Raw genomic sequence first — 19,485 nt, 5'->3', positions numbered from 1 at the left:
GAATCTAAAACAACAACAACGGTGACGATTGGCGAGTTCTAGATCAGAGAGTCGGATCCAAACATCACCAGATAACGACGAAATTTCTTCAGAGTTCTCCCAGCCCATCGAAAGTACGAGAGTTCTAAGCATTGTCTTAATATTTGATTGACTCTATTCCCTTATTCTTACCTTATTCCCCTATTCCTTACCCTATGTTTGACTGCTCATATATTACTTCGAACCTTCACCCTCACCCCACTCAACATCACACCTTTCACGTGTGTATTTAAGAAAAAAATTGCACCTTGTGTATGCATTCTTTACCTGAAGATGTTCCATACAGGAACGAAACGTCCTTGAAAATAAATCTCTCAATAATTACTAGTTTCCTGACCGTCAATTATGGTAACCTGATCGTTGCTCTTAACACTGACCCAAAGAAAACAGAAGTATAGAAAGCTTGTATTATATGATCAACACCGCCAGCAATACGGTGATATATAATTATATATGCTTAATGAAACGTCTGTTGCCCAAATATACAAATATATATATTATATAGGGGTACCACCTCTGGTGCAATTGTAGGGACCCATAGCCTCGGAGAAGCAAACAAAGAGTACTCAGAGAAAACCTTTGGTGATCCTCACTGAACACTTTCATATTTTCCTCTCCTACCACCCCTATTATTTTTGTATATATTTGTTTCTGACAATTCTTGCCAAATATGGACGAGTATTCTTGAGGACTCAGCTAAACAGGAAATAAAATACCAATTTCTCTGCAAGATATTTTCAGTAATACATTATTAAAAAATACGAGCAGATTTTCAGCCTCACGTCAGCGAGCAGCGACGTTAAACTTACTCCCAAGAGCCAAGCCAAGAGCAAAACACAGTTAGAAAAATTTATTAGTGGTAATACTGTTCCAAAGGAGTCGATCAAGGTCACCCTTTGGTGCAGCAGGCGCACCCAGTCTGGCCTGAACAAGTGACGTTGGACAGAACAGCACCTGTGCACAGCGGTCCGTACACGCACTCTCCTGAGCACCGTGAGCCACCTGAGCACTTGGGCACGTCGGGGATGCAACACTTGCAGCCGTTGCCTGAGCACCCATCACGCAGCTCCTTCTCCCCGCATGAGCACTCGGCCCTGCACACGCCATTAGAGTCCTTGCACTCCGAGCTGGACTTGCAGTCTGTTTGGTATAGGTTAAATAAACACACGTGTATATATACATTTATATATATAACTGCATTTAAAATAATTAGAACAAACTTAAAAAGACTGACCTAGGCAGCAGGAGCAGGTGGAGCCCAGACAGCTGGCAGTGGAGAGGACGCCGGGACAGGAGGCCATGCACCGCCCTGGGCACTCCGAGGAGCTGGGGCACCCCACGATCTTGGACACGCAGCAGTGGCACGCGGCGCCCTGACACCCGTCCGGGATGAGTACGTCGGTGGCCGAACACAGCGCCTTACAGGAGCCCTTCAGGGCCTCACACGAGGACTTCAGCTGGCATTTTCCTGTGTGTATTCACCTAGTTGTATTCACCTAGTTATATTCACCTAGTTATATTCACCTAGTTGTGCTTGCGGGGCTTGAACTCTACTCAATCGGCCCGCCTTACAACTGTCAATCAATCAACTGTTACTAACTAATAACTATTTTTTTAACGCATACATACCACCCCAGGAAGCAGCCCGTAGCAGCTGTCTAACTCCCAGGTACCTATTTGATGCTAGGTAACAAGTGCATCAGGGTGAAGGAAACTCTGCCTCATTTGTTTTTCCGCCGGCTGCCGGGATCGAACGCTGGTCCCTAGGTCCACTAGTCTAGAGCGCTGTCCACTCAGCCAGCCAACCCCCCCCCCAAAAAAAAAAATGTGTGTGTGTGTGGGGGGGGGGGAGTTAATAGGTCAAGATGTTACTATGGCAACCCATCCTACGGAAAAGTACATAAAGCTACTGTGGCTGGAATGTATGATATATGAGTTTTTTTTATATATAATCTACTCTAAAGGAGTATTTAAACATTGAAAAATCCTAACTATAAACTTATCCTAGGCCCAAATATTCAATCATACGCCTAATATATACACACTTTAAGGCTTAATATATATATATATATATATATATATATATATATATATATATATATATATATATATAGATATATATATATATATATATATATATATATATATATATATATATATATATATATATATATATATATATATATATATATATATATATATATATAAATACTAGTCTATTCCAGTCCATCCTCCTATTTAAAATAGTACTTACAGTAACGCTGTGCACAATCCAACATATATTACCGCAATGGACAATTAGAAAGTAGAATTTGATACTATTGAATTTAGATCAACTAGAAGATGTTTTCTATTTGTTGGAAATAAAACCTAACCTAACCTAACCTAACCTAACCTAACCTAACCTAACCTAACCTAACCTAACCCTCTTAGGAATAAAATAGTACAAATATATGCTATACAAGGCCTAGGAATATTTAAGTTTGGTTTTTTGCATTATTTTTTTCAGGCTCTATATTGTGAATAGTACCAAATTCTACTATCAAATATGCACTATTTACTAACTACATATACGTGATGAATAGGTCCCTCAGTTCATCTCGTGTATGTATGTACGATGGTCCATATATTTACAAAATAGTACTACTATTGCCTACTACTTCTACTTCCTAAACAGGCAGATGGGTTGGCCTATTGATATGCTTCGAGCATATCAGTTCCTGTTCCTGGAAACTCCCTCAATGTAACGACTCCAGTCACTTCTGTCAGTCACAACCTCCCTCCCAGTTACGGGGAGGATGGTTAGGGCGTTCAGCTTGAACCAATCACCTCTGTTCATCCAGGAGTAATAGGGTACCTGGATGTCAATCACTCGGTGGGTTGTGTTCCAGGAAGGAGGAGTGGGGGATAAGGCTTACCATAAGCTATGGGAAAGAGAAGGCTCTCAACCTGCTAACAGAAGTCAGACGTCGTCTGTTCCTGAACCCACCTGTGTAAACAAATACACAGAAACAAAGCAGCAAGAGTTGCCTCATCCCGGCTACATCCCTCAATCAATGTTGCCAGTCATAACCTCTTGGCAACAAGCAACAACACTGCTACACAGCTGGTACAACACTGCTACACAGCTGGTACAACACTGCTACACAGCTGGTACAACACTGCTACACAGCTGGTACAACACTGCTACACAGCTGGTACAACACTGCTACACAGCTGGTACAACACTGCTACACAGCTGGTACAACACTGCTACACAGCTGGTACAACACTGCTACACCGGCACCACCACGCGATCACACACTATCAGAGTGTAACAAAATTCCTAAGTTTACCTTGGGTTTTTTACCCCTAATCATTCCCCCTTTTATTATTTTACCTCAGTCTTTTTTCCCGTCGTCCTATAACCCCTCCCTCATCATTTCCCCCCTCATTACATCCCCCTCATACTCTGTCCCTCGTCCCTATCCTCTCTATCCTCCTACGCGAGCCTTCAGAACCAGCATCCTCCCTATGCAGACGAGAGGTGACACAATAACGTGGCTGATAAAATGTTGACCAAACCACACACTAGAAAGTGAAGAAATGACGACGTTCCGGTCCGTCCTGGGGACCATTCTCAAGTCGATTGTGATGCTCACCTCCACCACTGCCGGCTACGCAGCACCTGCAGTTCCGGCCCTTGCAGCCCTTGCCGGCATCCGTCTCCCCGCTGGAACAAGACGTCTTGCACGCGCCCCCAAGCTTCTTGCACGTCTTCTTCACTTTGCAACCTCCTGGCAGGGGAAACAAAGCCGAGGTTACCCCTTGTGTAGTACGAAGAGTGTATGTGTACACACCTAGTTATGTTTGCGGCTGGGGAGGGGGGTTGGTTGAGTTTCGGCTCTTTGGTCCCGCCTCTGAACCGTCAGTCTACTGGTGTTCAGATTCACGAGCTTCTCGAGCTCTATCATATCTGTATTTGTTAAATTCAAAGCAATACAGACAAAAATGCCTTGAATAATATTATTCAATTTAATGATGAAAATTATTATAGTTACCCTTATAATCAGAAGAAAGAGCATTGGGAAAATGTAACTACACAGAAAATGGAATACTTTGTTAAACTAAACTCAAGTATTTCGTACTTCGGTGTACGTGACCAAGAGAAACAATTTTTTTTTTTTTTTTTTTTTTTTTTTTTTAGATATATACAAGAGTTGTTACATTCTTGTACAGCCACTAGTACGCGTAGCGTTTTGGGCAAGTCCTTAATCCTATGGTCCCTGGAATACGATCCCCTGCCGCGAAGAATCGTTTTTTCATCCAAGTACACATTTTACTGTTGCGTTAAACAGAGGCTACAGTTAAGGAATTGCGCCCAGTAAATCCTCCCCGGCCAGGATACGAACCCATGACATAGCGCTCGCGGAACGCCAGGCGAGTGTCTTACCACTACACCACGGAGACTGTATTTCAAACAATAAGAGAGGGGTACACAACAGATAAATTACATAGGCCTATTGCATTGGCCACTGAGAAGCCCATAATCTACAACAATTTACATATTCTTGCAATTTTGGAAACCAACAGAGGGTCCAGTCTGAGCAAACCTCGACTAATAATATTAAGGGTATTACGACGGTTACTAATTACAGCAGACTCAAGCAGATTCCTTTCAACAAACTCATGATTGGCAAAGTTAATGTGTAGAAATATTCCAGTAGATTGCTGTGTTTATCAAGTTTGTTCGAGTCTGAATAATAAATACACCTTTACCTTGCGTTGATTCCGGGGAACAGCATCACAGTTCTTACATGGAACAATACACAAAGCCTGTTAAGGTAGCGGGGGAGTTTACTAATAAAAAGTATTATTATTTGTGATAACTAAATTAACATTAACAGTCTTGCAAATGCAGGAAACTTTAGCTAATCTTTCAGAGTAGAACAAGTGAATTATTTTTTTTACAGGACTCCTAGGTGTGTGATTATAGAGTCCAATATGCATGTTGCAAATTGAATCAAGAATTAATTTTGGATGTTCCAACTTCGTTCCAATCTTATAGATTTTGGTAATTTTTTTGTTAAAAAAATCCGGACTTGAAGTTATCATAGCCTTTTACTGCTCTTCGCACGTCCCCTTGGTTATCATCTGGATGGATATCACAAGATTTAATAAATGGACAGAAAGTGAATCCTAGGCATGTGAGCCAGTGGGTGGGGGGGGAGGGGGTGAATAAGTAACGGATTAATGATTATGATGAAGTCGATGAATACTGCCTCACCCACGAATCTTCATTGCTCAATAAAAATCTTCCCCATAGGGAAACTGGCAATGTAAAAAGCTTAGTTTTAGGAACACTAAGTTAATCAAATGTTAATCAGTAACTCACCTGAGGAGGAGGCAGAAGAGGAGGAGGAGCAACAGCGACATCCTCCTTTGCATCCTTTGGGGATTTCATTCTCATTCTTCGAACACGACTTCTTGCAAGTCCCGCCTTTTTTCAAACACTTGGATCCTTGTCGACAAGCTGTTAACATGTAACCGTGTTAGTATTGCATACAGTAATATATCCACGTTAATTTGTCTTGTTTACCCTCGCTTCTCTCAACTGCGCTACGGATCCGCTGTCGCATTAACACCTCTCTTAGGAGTTATTTTCACGCCTTATAAACATGTCGTTTTAAACATGGCGTCGGGAAATATCGTTGCCTCAGGCCAAGATTTTTGCCCTCATCGAGGCAAGCCAGGCTCTGGAGCCCCGGATGTTTATTGGGTGCCTACATCGAAGACATGATATAAGTTGACCTGCTGCCCTCTGTTGTCGCCACACACGACTTACCACCTGTTATCGCTTCACGATAACTTGCCTCATAGCCTCTCATCAGATTTGTTAACCCGGCATTCATAATCATTTTCATACATTCTTAAAAATAATACAAGCATATGAACAGTTACCTCAAAATCCCGGATTTATTTTCCCCCAAAACAGGGCACCAATTAGGCTCTAGTGCTAAGGACTCTCTTAAAGTCTAAATTGGGCAGAAAAAAATCATAACAGAAAAGCTTTTGCCTCAAGAATGTCTGTGGCTTTTCAGCTCGTTCTGAACACGTGTGATTGAAGGCAATTGTTCAGATAAACACAAACTCGAGGCATTTCCTGAAAAAAATAAATTGTTAAGTAAGGCTTTCTGAAATCGTCATCTGAATACAGAGGCATCATTCCATGTCTTTTAATTACCTTTGTTGTTGCTTTGTTTCTTTTTAAGACTGTGTTTGTGAACAGGTTTGACACCTTGACTGTCTTGATGCTTCTTGGTCTTTGTAGCGAGTTGAACATCGTCATCATTAAAATCAATTCTCACACGATGTTTTTTCTCTTGCATCTTCCTATATTTCTTCGTCTTGTTCTTCTTGACTGTCTTGAGTTCCCGTCGCTGCTCACCAGGTCCTTCTTGCCTTTGGCTGTATGTCTTGCTACTTCTTTTAACCTGTTTTTCATCAAGATGTCCGGAGCGTTTGTCTCCACTTTTACGTCTCAGACGTTTCTCATCGACCTTTTTCTTGGGACGTTTCTCATTTTTCCGCCCGCGTTCATTTGGACGTCTTAAGCTCCTCGAGTTTCCTCCATTGTGTTGTTTTCTTTTGTCATTCCTGTTTTTCCTCGTCCGTGGTGTCTCGTCCTCTATCTTGCCTCTGATACCTCTGTTCTCTACTGTTCTCGGCGACAGCTGCAGAACTTTCCTTCCGAGGGAAGCCTCTTGGGTCTTGTTCATCTCCCCGGACGAAGCCTCTGAAGGGACAACAAAGCGATAGTTAAAGTAATCAAAATAATGTTTTGTAACATCGTAACATCTTCAGTAAATCAACAAGGAGTAGCTAACACACACACACACACACACACACACACACACACACACACACACACACACACACACACACACACACACACACACACACACACATTATAAATATTTATGTGTGTGTGTCTCTGTGTATGTGTGTGTGTGTGTGTGTGTGTGTGTGTGTGTAGTGAGGACGTGGCACTGGGACTCACCTAGACAGCAGGAAGTGCCGACAGGACAATCGTTGTACAACAGGTGGGCGCTGCACCACGCCCACTGGCCTACCAGGCACCTCCCACCTGCTCTCTCGCACCTGTTCCCCTGTGTGTTCAAACCACCCACCTGCGCCTCCTCCTGTATGGCAGACAACGAGCAAGATTAGAGTACATTCTCTCTCTCTCTCTCTCTCTCTCTCTCTCTCTCTCTCTCTCTCTCTCTCTCTCTCTCTCTCTCTCTCTCTCTCTCTCTCTCTCTGTCTCTCTCTCTGTCTCTCTCTCTCTCTCTCTCTCTCTCTCTCTCTCTCTCTCTCTCTCTCTCTCTCTCTCTCTCTCTCTCTCTCTCTTCTCTCTCTCTCTCTCTCTCTCTCTCTCTCTCTCTCTCTCTCTCTCTCTCTCTCTCTCTCAATCATCATAATCCTCTGTAACATCTGCATAAAGTCATCATTGCCCTTATCATCTACATTCAGCACCGTTACTACAATATTAACATTATGTTACACGAACATACAGTATATGGTTTTTTTTTATTTGGCGCAGCGCGGATATATATGTAAATTTAATATATTTCTACAATCACTTGTTCCTTGTGACTCTCATTTACTCCTGTTAATCTTCAGATACAACAGCTTATGTTATTCTCTTACTACAATCGTGTTCTTCTCCAATCAAAACTACTGATATACTCCTCGAACTGTATAAGTTTCTGTTCTTCTTCAGCCCTAATCACTCTCGTTCTCCTTTAACCAAAACTTATGTTCTTCACCCACTACAGTCTGCTCGTTCACTCGATGCTGGAAACTTTCCATTTAGCGCAGCTTGAATGCTGTTATTTGGTTATTGCTCACAGGAATTTAAGTCGAATTCAGTAAAAACATTTTTAGTACAAAAAAAAAATTACGTAGCAAAATTCAAAACATGAATTTTCCAGTGTGAATCGTGAATAATTATTCAGCCTGATCAGAGTATTCGCCACGACCTTTCACTCGTGATCTGGTAAGTGGGGACTTAATGTTTGAGTGAATTAATTAGCACAAGTAATTGGGAACTCAACTCTAGATACTGGCTAGTCTTTACAACTGGGAATGTGAGTATCTTAACTACTGGTTCGTCTTTCAAAATTGAGAAGGCGATCATCTTAACTGCTAACTGGTCTTTACAATTGGGGATTTGTATCAGATACTAATATGTCTTTAATTATTTGAACCAGTGGCTGCTCTGAGCAAATGAAAGAAATATTTCATATATAATTGTAAAACCACTTCATTATTCCCCGGGGTGATCTTTGCTATTGTTGTCAATTTAAGGTTAGATATAGGCTAGGTATAGGCTAGGTATAGGATAGGTATAGGCTAGGTATAGGATAGGTATAGGCTAGGTATAGGATAGGTATAGGCTAGGTATAGGATAGGTATAGGCTAGGTATAGGCTAGGTATAGGCTAAGTATAGGATAGGTATAGGCCAGGTATAGGATAGGTATAGGCTAGGTATAGGATAGGTATAGGATAGTTGTAGGATGGGGTATCAGGAGGACTCCTGACCATTCACAGAATCACCTTTTAAGCTGGTTTCTGAGACAAATCTAAATGGTACATTTTTATCCTTCTGATTAAAATATAATTCCCCAAGCACCACCCACACTCTTCCTACCACCATTAATGTAGCCACCACCATAATTACCACTTGTCAACACTTCACCACCACCACTACTTCTTTCACCACATACGCGTCTTCCTATTATCAAAGATTCCTCCCAGATGGCCGCTACCACCATCGCCAACACACCCGAGACTGACCACCAGTTTCTAAGCACCACAACTACCCCCGTGATTACCACCATAATTAGCCACCCTCATCCTCAACCACCACCTCAATTAGCAACCAGCCATCTCTTTAACTACAGCCCAAACCCCTCTTTTCCCCTAACAACCTTCTCTATAATTACAGTGCTATCAGCGACGGTCACCTCAAAATCCTAACAACAATTCAACCACTATCATCACAAACCGCTACTACCGTTACAACGTCAGTAATTACCCCCCACACCTCCACAAATCCCTCAGACAACCACCACCTGAATACCACCACAACCACAACTACTACAACCCCCCCCTCCACCCCCGATCGCAACCATCCATTCCCGACTACTACCCCCCCCCCCCCTCCCTCCTCCACTACCACAACCACTCATCCACCACTACCACTACTCCCTCAGTCACAACCACCACCAAGTATCATTCTAATATCTTACTGCACGAGTTTATGATCATTAAACTATATTTCATATGAGAATTAGTTACTAGTCTGCTTATGCACACTTACAACACGTAAGGGAGCCGGTCGGCCGAGCGGACAGCACGCTGGACTTGTGATCCTGTGGTCCTGGGTTCGATCCCAGGCGCCGGCGAGAAACAATGGGCAGAGTTTCTTTCACCCTATGCCCCTGTTACCTAGCAGTAAAATAGGTACCTGGGTGTTAGTCAGCTGTCACGGGCTGCTTCCTGGGGGTGGAGGCCTGGTCGAGGACCGGGCCGCGGGGACACTAAAGCCCCGAAATCATCTGAAGATAACCTCAAGATAACGAGGTAGTAGGAGAATACATATATAACACATATAACACAGCACATATAACCAATCCTGGAGGCGGTGCGGTTGGTACTCTTGAGTGAGTGAAGCCATTACTCTACCACCTGTGAACTGCCATTCATTCATTTCCACCCCCTCCCTCCCTCCTCCCATTTCCCATCCTATCCCCCATTCCCGAATTATTTTCTCCATCCCTCCATAACCCTCTATCTATCCTCACCATACCCTCCCTTATACCCTTCCACGTTCCGTGTATATAGTCATATATATACTATATTATCATTGCCATATTCCCACCTTCATACTGTGAGAGAAAAAGCAATCTCTTCACTATACACGGCCAGGTGTACAATGCTCCACGTGTATACATTTATGTATAAATGAATGAACTCTCCCGTACTCTACTACCTTACCAGAGCCCCGTATGTAAGCCTCACTCACCCGGCCGTCTTTCTCTCTACGTAGTCATATAATCTTAAAACATTTTTGTTCTAAGATTATATGACTCGCCTTGCCCAGCCTCTCTGACTCGCCATGTCCACCCGCCTGCATTCTTCATTAAATAGTTCGCTGAGGATGCAAAACCCCTTGGGGCAGTTTGGAAACGGGGGGGACCTTTGACATGCCGCCGGCTTCCTGTCCTCGTCGAGGCCACTAGGGTTAGTGGCCCCTGAAGCATATCAGGTAAAATGAGCATTGATACTGCGACACACTCCCAAGAAAACTTGACTGAGCCAGAGATTGACTTGGCCAGAACTTGACTTGGCTAGAGATGGGCTGTAAGTGGCTATCTGGACTTTCATCTGGGGTAAGGATAAAGGATAATCCTTATCCTTACCCCAGATAAAGCCAAAGGTTACGAGGGAAAGTCCCGCTGAGCTCTACCTAATGAGGTGCAGAGAGATTCCTATATCACTAGTGACGAAGTACCTTTGAGAAAATATTATCCAAAATCCTCATGCCAAAGGCACACATTAGCAGAATAACGAATGTAATATATGCAAATCTGGCCAAAAAGCCCCGCGTTGACTTCATAAATTTGAACAAAGGCTCATTCCTAGTAATATAGACAACCTATGTCAGACATAATCTAGAATATGCAGCCCCAACACGAAATCCAGATATGAAAGAGAATTCCCCTCAACCAGGTCACCCCTAGTACCACTCCCCTCCCCCCCCCCCCCCCCACCCTTCCTGCACACCCTTCAACCTAACAGATGATTATGGAAGAATCCCAACCATTACCATCACAAAAGGACCGCCTTGTGAATTCTTATTTTTGTTTCATATTTGTAATAACGTGAAAATTTCATCTCTCAGAACTCCTACGTCGCACGTTCCCAGGTTAAAAAAATCAACAACAATAATTAGTTGATTCTATATGACTTTCAACACGTTTTTAAAATGTATGAATTTTTGTTTACGATTTGTACTTGACTGGGAGCAAGTGTTGGAGGTAATCTTCACGGGGAATATATATATATATATATATATATATATATATATATATATATATATATATATATATATATATATATATATATATATATATATATATATATCACCTGTGTGGATGTGATATATGTGACTCGGTAAATTACACATTGGGGGATGGATTTTGGTGCCATTGTCAGGAGAAGATTATCTCTATGTGGAACTCTTGGGGGGAAGGGGGAGAGGTCTCTGTCTCTGTCTCTGTCTCGGTCTCTTTCTCTCTCCCTCTCTCTGACACTTTAACTGGTACTCTCACTGTGGTACTGTGGGAGGTACGCTCTTTGCGGCTCTTTGGGTGTCATTCTAAGTGTGTGGGGCACTTTGTGACACTGTAAATCATAGTCTGTATGATTCACTGTGAGTTGAACTCTGTCCGGCACTCTCTTGTATCATGCTTGGCGCAGCGAGTGACACTCTGTATGATGATAGTGAAGACGGAACCATTTGATGACAATCGTAAGAGAGGAACATGTCGTGTCTGAAGCCTGTGCTGCAGTAAAGGACCCATATAAACACTGCAAAGCAGAAGTGCCACATAAACTACCGCAAAGGAGTGCCACATAGCAAGGGCCACTTTCCCTACCTTTCACCATCTTCCCTTAGCCTTCACCACGTCGCTTACCTTTAAGCCCCACCCCCACCTTCCATTCCTTTTCCCACATGCCCTACCCCTTCTCGTAAATAATGCGGCATATGCTAACCTAACTCTGTGTGTGTGCTATTTAGTTCAGTACCACCTACGATATTCAACAACATTTTCTCTTTGTGCTTCTCATTTACCATCTTCCGATCACCCAGATTTACACACTAACTTTGCCTTTATCATCAACTGATTCGTATTTCATCAGATAGGACGAGAAGGGGAAAAGGATCATTCAGTGTAAAGCGCCAAGTCATTACGACTATATAGCACTTGGAAGGGATCAGGATAAGGCAGTTACAGCCCCGCTCCTGTGCCAGGTAAGTCCACTACGGACTCACCATAGCCCGTGCTACTTGCAACTTTTTGTTCCGAGTTGCTGAATCTAAAACAACATCAGGATAAGGATTTGGGATAAGACGGGGGGAAGGGAATGGTGCGCAACCACTTGGACGATCGGGGATTGAACGTCGACCTGCACGAAGCCAGATCGAGGGTTGTATATCAGCAGCTAGGACTAGAGTGGCCTGACGTGAGAGCACTGACCTGTGAACCAGCTGTACAGATCCGGGGGACCTGTACACCACAAACGAAGACGAGTAGAAATGTAGTGAGCTTCATGTCTCTGTCCGGAAGGTATTTCCTGGAACTCCCGTCTCACGAACCGTCCTGGAAGTGGAGCTCTTCTAGTCTCACGAACCGTCCTGGAAGTGGAGCTCTTCCTGTCTCACGAACCGTCCTGGAAGTGGAGCTCTTCCTGTCTCACGAACCGTCCTGGAAGTGGAGCTCTTCCTGTCTCACGAACCGTCCTGGAAGTGGAGCTCTTCCTGTCTCACGAACCGTCCTGGAAGTGGAGCTCTTCCTGTCTCACGAACCGTCCTGGAAGTGGAGCTCTTCCTGTCTCACGAACCGTCCTGGAAGTGGAGCTCTTCCTGTCTCACGAACCGTCCTGGAAGTGGAGCTCTTCCTGTCTCACGAACCGTCCTGGGAAAGAGAAGAGGGTGATTTGTGAGGCATCGTTAAAAAAAATTAATATTGTTCACTGTGAGCAGTGAGCTCCAAACTAGCTGGACCCGAATTCGATTCCCGAGCCAGAATAAGTCATTTGGGACAAGTTTCCTTACGACCAGTTGCCAGGAATCACCTAGTAGTAAATAGCTAACCGGGAATTATTCAAAGATTGTGATCTGCATTCAAGCATAAGAGGCTCTCGGTCTCTAACAACAGGAAATCATACAGGGAAAATGAAGGTCCATTTTGATAACTAATGATCCTGTGAAATACACCAGAATACAGCACTCGTCCGTTGTATTTCGCTCCAATCTCGTCTACGCAGACGATGAGTTACAACGTAGCTGAGGATATGATCACCAAACCAAACATCAGAAGGTGAAGGGACGACAACGTTTCGGTCCGTCTTGGACCAGTATCAAGTCGTCCACCTCACACACGACTTGATAATGGTCCACGACGGACCGAAATGTCGTCGTTTCTTGAGACTCAATCGTTTGACTTGTGACATGGTCGTTTCTTGACACAATCGACTTGAGAATGGTCCAGCACGGACCGAAACGTCGTCGTCCCTTCACCTTCTAGTGTGTGGTCTGGTCAACGTCGTTCCTGCATCTTCTGATGTTTGGTTTGGTCATTGTGTACGCAGATTAGTGTCTGTATTAACCTCTCTAAGTGCTATTATTAACAAAAAACACTCCAGAATCATATCCTAGAGGTGCCATGGGTAGACTAAGAGACAATTATCTCAACGTCAAGAGCCCCAGACAGTTGAACACTCTTCTTCTAAACATAAGAGGTATAATTGGCCGACCTCTCACGGTGTTCTAAAGAGAACTTGAAAAAATTCCACCAAAGGATACCTAATAAACCGAGCTGTGATTCGTACGTCAAGCTGCGAGCAGCCGCGCCTAACAGCCTGGTTGACCAGATCGCCAACTAGGAGGCCCTGGTCAATAACCGGGCCCCGGGGACATTGATTCCCATTGATTTAAGGATCTAAATCCTTACATCAATAACCCCAGTGAGGACGCGGAAACACACGTCTAGAGTATAGAAAATGAAAAGTAAAAACTTTGACAGCCCACACTTTGTGTATTTCACAAATACACAAGTGTGAGGAGGGAACCCACACTCCCAATTGTGTGCTGGGCACAAAAATCATCTCCTAAAAACAGGGGAGAGTGACAACCATTACCTGTCACTTGTAACTTCCTGGCAAGTAGTCCACTTGAACAATTATATAATGTCCACTAACATCCCTCCACTAGCACGCTCCAGCGTTAACATCACCTAGCACTCAACCAGCATCCTCCAGTGTCAACATCATCTAGTGCTCTATCAGCACACTGACAGGACATTCCTAGCATCAGGCCAGGGTTCTTAACAGGACGTCTCACGGTCCTCAGACCCAATGCTTGAGCACCTCCTGCTGCCGTTCACCTATTCCTCACGTCAACTTTCGAATGATCAAATGAATGATCAGACTAGAATGATCAAAATATTCCCCATATGAAGGTACACCTTAATCACAGTGGTACACAAAAGCACTAGGTGAGTATACTGGGTGAGTACAAACCCCAGAGGGCGCGAAACTTAAAATTATCATAGTTAGGCATAAAATTATGCTGGTACTTTGATATTACACCAAAGAAAACGAATTTTGTGCACGGTAACTACACAAGTTGCGTCCTCTGGAGGCATGAACGAAGCATCCCTCCTGATGTACGTTGAGAATGCGTTTGCTTTTCATTCTTAATTGACACATTGCATAGACAACATTATTTAAAGCTCCTAAATATCCTGTTCATGCTCTAGTAAGCGTCATGGCTGTTGGTGTTGTAGCGAGTATATTATGTAAACAATATACTCGCTCCAAACTCATTAGCTTAATAAATTTAGCAAAACTGCTGCCACGGTGGAATCGCTTTCTTGATCAACTGATCCATCTATGAAGATATGAGTCGTTGTCGGTCTTGAGATGCTTTCCATTTGTTGCTCTATGATATCTTTGAGCCTCTGCGAGCCACAAGCTGATTTTGTAACCGGTAATCCGTCAATAAATATCTTTAAACTTCGATTCTTCGATAAATTCGATTCTTCTAAACTCGAACCTGCCGAGAGTGTTGATGTGGGCTATCTTCTCTTTGGTTCATAATGGTCAAAATCATTATTTTGACTATAATGAAAAGTTATAGTGAAAAGTTATAATGTACAAAGTTCATACTTGGGTAGTACTGGTGAAGTTGGGGATGTGGAGGCAGCCGTCAGACCGAGTACAGTGTTCACACCACGACAGCACACACACAACTGAAGCCCTTCTGGCGGTGTTAAGCTGTGTGTGTACACTCTTAGTTGTGTGTGTGTGTGTGTGTGTGTGTGTATTTACTATTTGGTGTGTGTATGTGTGTGTTCATCTAGTTGGATTCACCTAGTTGTCCTTGCGGGGGTTGAGCTCTGCTCTTTCGGCCCGCCTCTCAACTGCCAATCAACAGTTACTAACTGCTAACTAATTTATTTATTTATTTTTTCACACACACACACACACACAAACACACACACACACACACACACACACACACACACACACACACACACACACACACACACACACACAGAGGCGAAGGGAGCAGAAGGCTGAACACAAGGTACCATCTGGGAAGTGAAATCCTGCAAGAGTCAAATAGAGAGAAAGATCTGGGGGTCGATATCACACCGAACCTGTCCCCAGAGGGCCCACATCAAAAGGATATCATCAGCGCATATGCTAGACTGACCAATATAAGAACTGCCTTTAGAAACTTGTGTAAGGAAGCGTTCAGGACCCTGTATACCACTTATGTCAGACCAATCCTGGAGTATGCAGCTCCAGCCTGGAGTCCATACCTAGTTAAACACAAGACGAATTTAGAGAAGATTCAGCGGTACGCCACCAGACTGGTCCCGGAACTGAGAGGAATGAGCTACGAGGAAAGGCTAAGGGAGCTAAACCTCACAACCCTGGAAGACAGAAGAGTAAGGGGAGACATGATAACCACCTACAAAATTCTCAGGGGAATTGACAGGGTGGACAAAGACAAACTCTTTAGCACGGGTGGAACACGAACAAGGGGACACAGGTGGAAACTTAGTTCCCAGATGAGCCACAGAGACGTTAGAAAGAATTTTTTCAGTGTCAGAGTAGTTAACAAATGAAATGCATTAAGTAGTGTTGTGGTGGTGGCTGACTCCATACACAGTTTCAAGTGTAGATATGATAGAGCCCAATAGGCTCAGGAATCTGTACACCAGTTGATTGACAATTGAGAGGCGGGACCAAAGACCCAGAGCTCAACCCCTGCAAACACAACTAGGTGAGTACGCACACACACACCCAGGAAGCAGCTACGTAACAGCTGTCTAACTCCAAAGTACTTATTTACTACTAGGTAACAGGCGCATCAGGATAAAAGAAACTCTGCCGATTTTGCTTCTGCCATCACCGATGATCGAACCCGGACCCTAGGCTTACGAGCCCAGAGCGCTGTCCACTCAGCTATTAGGCCAGTGTGTGTGTATGTGTGTGTGTGTGCTCACCTATTTGTGCTTGCAGGGGTTGAGCTTTGGCTCTTTGGTCCCGAGTGTGTGTGTGTGTGTGTGTGTGTGTGTGTGTGTGTGTGTGTGTGTGTGTGTGCGTGTGTGTGTGTGTGTGTGTGTGTGTGTGTGTGTGTGTGTGTGTGTGTGTGTGTGTGTGTGTATGTGTGTACTCACCTATTTGTGCTTGCAGGATCGAGCATTGACTCTTGGATCCCACCTACGGATCCTGCCTGTGTGTGTGTGTGGGTGTGTGCGTGCACGGCGTGCGTGTTGCAAAAGGTGCGGACCAGCGCAGATGTCACTAGCAACACCAACAATATAGGAAGGGGGGAAAGGGGGGGCTCAGCTCCCCATGCACAGGCTTTTGTCTCTCACCGAAACAATAGCATCAACATAACGCCGCGAAGCAAGCGCCAGTCAGCTCATAAAATATGTATACACACACGAAACAAATTCAGAAAATTATTGTGAAAAATACTGGTTTTGAAAACAATATATTTTTTAGTCCAAATTAATTATATAACCAACAACAACAGTAAAATATAATAAATCTCTAAATATAATAATAATAATAATAATAATAGGACGAGGAAGATGATCTAAAATAGTAAAAACCCTAATAAAATCCTCAACATATCCTCATATCCTCATATCCTCATCATATCCAACAAGTGATATCCTTCAGTATGATAGGAAGTATCAGTATCCTTCAGGGAGCCGGTCGGCCGAGCGGACAGCATGCTGGACTTGTGATCCTGTTGTCCTGGGTTCGATCCCAGGCGCCGGCGAGAAACAATGGGCAGAGTTTCTTTCACCCTATGCCCCTGTTACCTAGCAGTAAAATAGGTACCTGGGTCTTAGTCAGCTGTCACGGGCTGCTTCCTGAGGGTGGAGGCCTGATCGAGGACCGGGCCGCGGGGACACTAAAAGCCTCGAAATCATCTCAAGATAACCTCATGAAGGTGGAGGAAGATCCTCTCTCTCTCACCCAAGACTACCATTAATTATCGTTCATGTCTAACACATCGTGGTTGAGTCGGATGCAAAAGTACACAAACGCTTGAAAAAAAAAAGAAAAAATATGATAACCAAAAACAAAAAATCGCTTTTATTTTCAACTGTTTGAGGCCAAGTGATAAGTTCACTCGGACAGGTGTTGAACAAACGCAGTTGAACATGTGTCCTACAGGGTGAACGGCCTCCAATTGTTGTTGTTTCAGATTTAGCTACTCAGAACGAAGTGTCCATGTAGCACGGGCTATGGCGAGCCCGTAACACAACGGCCTCCAATTTACTGAATTCAAAAGCTCGCTAACATGCCAATCCAACCAACAAAGGTGCTTTAAGTACGGGGAATAGTCCCCGTGGCGCAGTGGTAAAGCACTTGCCTGGCGCTTCGCGAGCACTTTCGCCTGGGTTCGTATCCTGGCTGGAGAGGATTGACTGTTCGCCAAATCCTTAACTATATTCTCTCTTCAATCAGGGGTGAATGGGTACCTGGTTTTTAAACGATTTGGCGGGTCGTATTCCGGGAAAAATTAGGATCACAGACCTTCCCGAAACGCTATGCGTGCTAGTGGTTGAACAAGAATGAAAGAACTCCTATTTATATATATAAATAAATTAAAATAAATCACTTTTCGAATGGCATGACTTGAGTCGGATGTAAATTATTTTCATTCACAAATAGTTGGGTTTGGCGGCTAGGCTTTATTATCGAGGACGGGCTGTTATGATACGGTGGGTACAGTGAGCAGACTGTTACAGTGATTCTGTGACTACATTACAAGACTGCCACGCTCACAACTTAGGTTCGAACCCTTGACGGAGGGTCATTGAGTGTACTATTGGATCCAGGGATCTTCCTCGTTCCCTTTCCTCTCTCTCTCTCTTCCCCCTTTCGTCCTCCCTTCCCATATCTCTCCCTCCTTTCTCTTCCTCTATTCTCTACACACCCTCTCCGTCTCCCATCACACACCTTCACTGTCTCCCTTCCCATCACTGTAATCACTTCTCCTACACATAATCTCCATCACTGTGACGAAAGATTAGACCCAAATTTCAAATCTCTTATCTGAACATATGTTTTGAAAGGCAATATCTCAACCCGTCCTCCTTATACAGCGTCGCAATGTGTCGTATACTCTATTCCGGCTCGGGGAATTGACATACTGTCCCGTTTTCTGTTTTGGGTCCTCTGGCAGGTTAAGATAAGGGCACTTTAATACAACAGTTTCTTGAAGTTGGTAAATCTTAGGAGGACGGGTTGAATATCTAAATTTACAAATATTTAAGCTAATGCTGGTCTATTTCATTCACCTGGGCTGTTGGAGAGTCGAACCGTGGACCCCATGCGTGTGAGGACGAGGCTCTATCGACGAAGCTAAAGTGTATGGACTCGTGGCACAAAATATCCCATTCACAGATTTCCTGAAAGAGCGGCATTGGGGATGATCCTCCCTTCAGTGGGAGCACAGGGCCGTCCCTGACATACCTATGGCACTCCCGATAAAGGCACTATACAACCTGTAAAGGTTAATGACGCTAGCCCTAAGCATCTGACTAGTCAGTGGTGGAACAAACTTATTTCAATGACAATTTTTTTAATCTGGATCCAAAAGGAATTGAAATGCTGAAAATTGTTGCGTTGGGAGATTACATCAAATATAACAAATTGTGTATACAGCATTTGATATCTTTACGTAAATTGTGGAGTCTCAGGACTTCACATATATTCTCACAGCCCGATAAATGTCCGCACACAACCTTTAAAACGTTTCATTAATGGTTGTTAGGTCTACAACATCACAACTATTGCCTGCGCTGGATCCATGATCTCGGTACTGCCGCTGCTAGACATCACATAACTTCCCCCCCGCCAGGTGGAACATGTGCACAGACACCGTCCTGCTGGGCGGAACATGTGATATCAGTAGAGACACCTGTGTCGAAACCTATCATTGTGTTTCTGGATTGGTATTGAAAATGATTCCACTGTCACGTTGGCAGCTTTAAAATTATCCCCCCCCCTCCCATATCCACCTCCCCCCCTTTCTCTCTCTGTCTCTGACTCTCTCTCTCTCTGACTCTGTCTGT

The 19,485-nt window shown here is 43.8% G+C and overlaps 1 protein-coding gene across 1 annotated transcript; it reads right to left on the bottom strand.

Annotated features, from left to right (window-relative positions):
- Positions 1–758: 758 nt before the first annotated feature.
- Positions 759–15,141, bottom strand: LOC123770702 (uncharacterized). The gene is made up of 8 exons (XM_045762807.2): positions 15,041–15,141; positions 12,349–12,786; positions 7,079–7,220; positions 6,263–6,814; positions 5,414–5,551; positions 3,681–3,815; positions 1,274–1,507; positions 759–1,179 (listed from the first exon to the last, which is right to left on the bottom strand). The coding sequence occupies exons 2-8, from the start codon at positions 12,421–12,423 to the stop codon at positions 929–931; spliced, it is 1,527 nt and encodes a 508-aa protein (XP_045618763.2). The 5' UTR covers positions 12,424–12,786; positions 15,041–15,141; the 3' UTR covers positions 759–928.
- Between the last annotated feature and the right edge of the window lie 4,344 nt (positions 15,142–19,485).

The sequence above is a fragment of the Procambarus clarkii genome, chromosome 56 (assembly GCF_040958095.1).
Source record: "Procambarus clarkii isolate CNS0578487 chromosome 56, FALCON_Pclarkii_2.0, whole genome shotgun sequence".
NCBI classification, from domain to species: Eukaryota; Metazoa; Arthropoda; class Malacostraca; order Decapoda; family Cambaridae; genus Procambarus; species Procambarus clarkii.
This window is presented reverse-complemented; position numbering and strand designations above follow the sequence as displayed.